General features: G+C 50.2%; 1 protein-coding gene across 1 annotated transcript in view; it reads left to right on the plus strand.

The window, feature by feature from the left end:
* Positions 1 to 699, plus strand: part of TMEFF2 (transmembrane protein with EGF like and two follistatin like domains 2) — a 301,414-nt gene that overhangs the window by 146 nt on the left and 300,569 nt on the right. Inside the window, 1 exon segment of the mRNA XM_027771550.1 lies at positions 1 to 37. This exon segment is cut by the window's left edge and continues 47 nt beyond it. Coding sequence (XP_027627351.1) covers positions 1 to 37 — 37 coding nt within the window.

Here is a 699-nt window from a genome sequence, read left to right on the forward strand (position 1 = left end):
AGTGACTGCCAAACGCCCACCGGCTGGAACTGCTCTGGTAAGTCCAGGACCCCAGCCCTGACCGACCCCTTAACGCCGCAGAAGGACGCGTGTATCCACCCGGCACAGACTACCTACCCCAGCGAATCTACCCGGCCCCTCGCTTTCTACCACTTCAAACCTCTGACCCCAGCCACCTTCATCCAGAGAAACAGCGGGAACTGGTCCAACCCTTGGGGGTGGGGCGTAAGGGGGGTGTCCTGGAATAGGCTTTAGAAAGTGCAGGTGTAAGAACCTTTGCTTGCTTGCACTTACATCGAAGCTGCAAGGATTTTAAGAGATATTAAACTTGATGCTTTTCTGGGTTCGCTGAAAAGAGCACCAATCCTAGGGTAAACAGTAAATCAGAACCTTTCCCATGAAAAAAAAATGAAAGAATGGAAAAAAAGCCTGGGTAGGAGGAGCGAGAAATAACTTTATGAGAAAGAACAAGCAAGAAAGCAATAAATCAAACGGTGACTACAGGGGAGTCGCCGATTCCTGGCAAAAGTGCCATGAGGGCGCATTCGTCTGCATTCAAGACCAGGTCACACAGATTCTAAAGGAATTGGGTTTCAAGAGAATCAATCCTTTTTCTCTCTTCCCTTCTCTCTCTCTCTCTCTCTCTCTCTCTCTCTCTCTCGCGCGCGCTCTCTCTCTCGCGCTCTCTCTCTCTCTCTC

Source organism: Tupaia chinensis, unplaced genomic scaffold, assembly GCF_000334495.1.
Source record: "Tupaia chinensis unplaced genomic scaffold, TupChi_1.0 Scaffold000225_1, whole genome shotgun sequence".
Taxonomy (NCBI): Eukaryota; Metazoa; Chordata; class Mammalia; order Scandentia; family Tupaiidae; genus Tupaia; species Tupaia belangeri.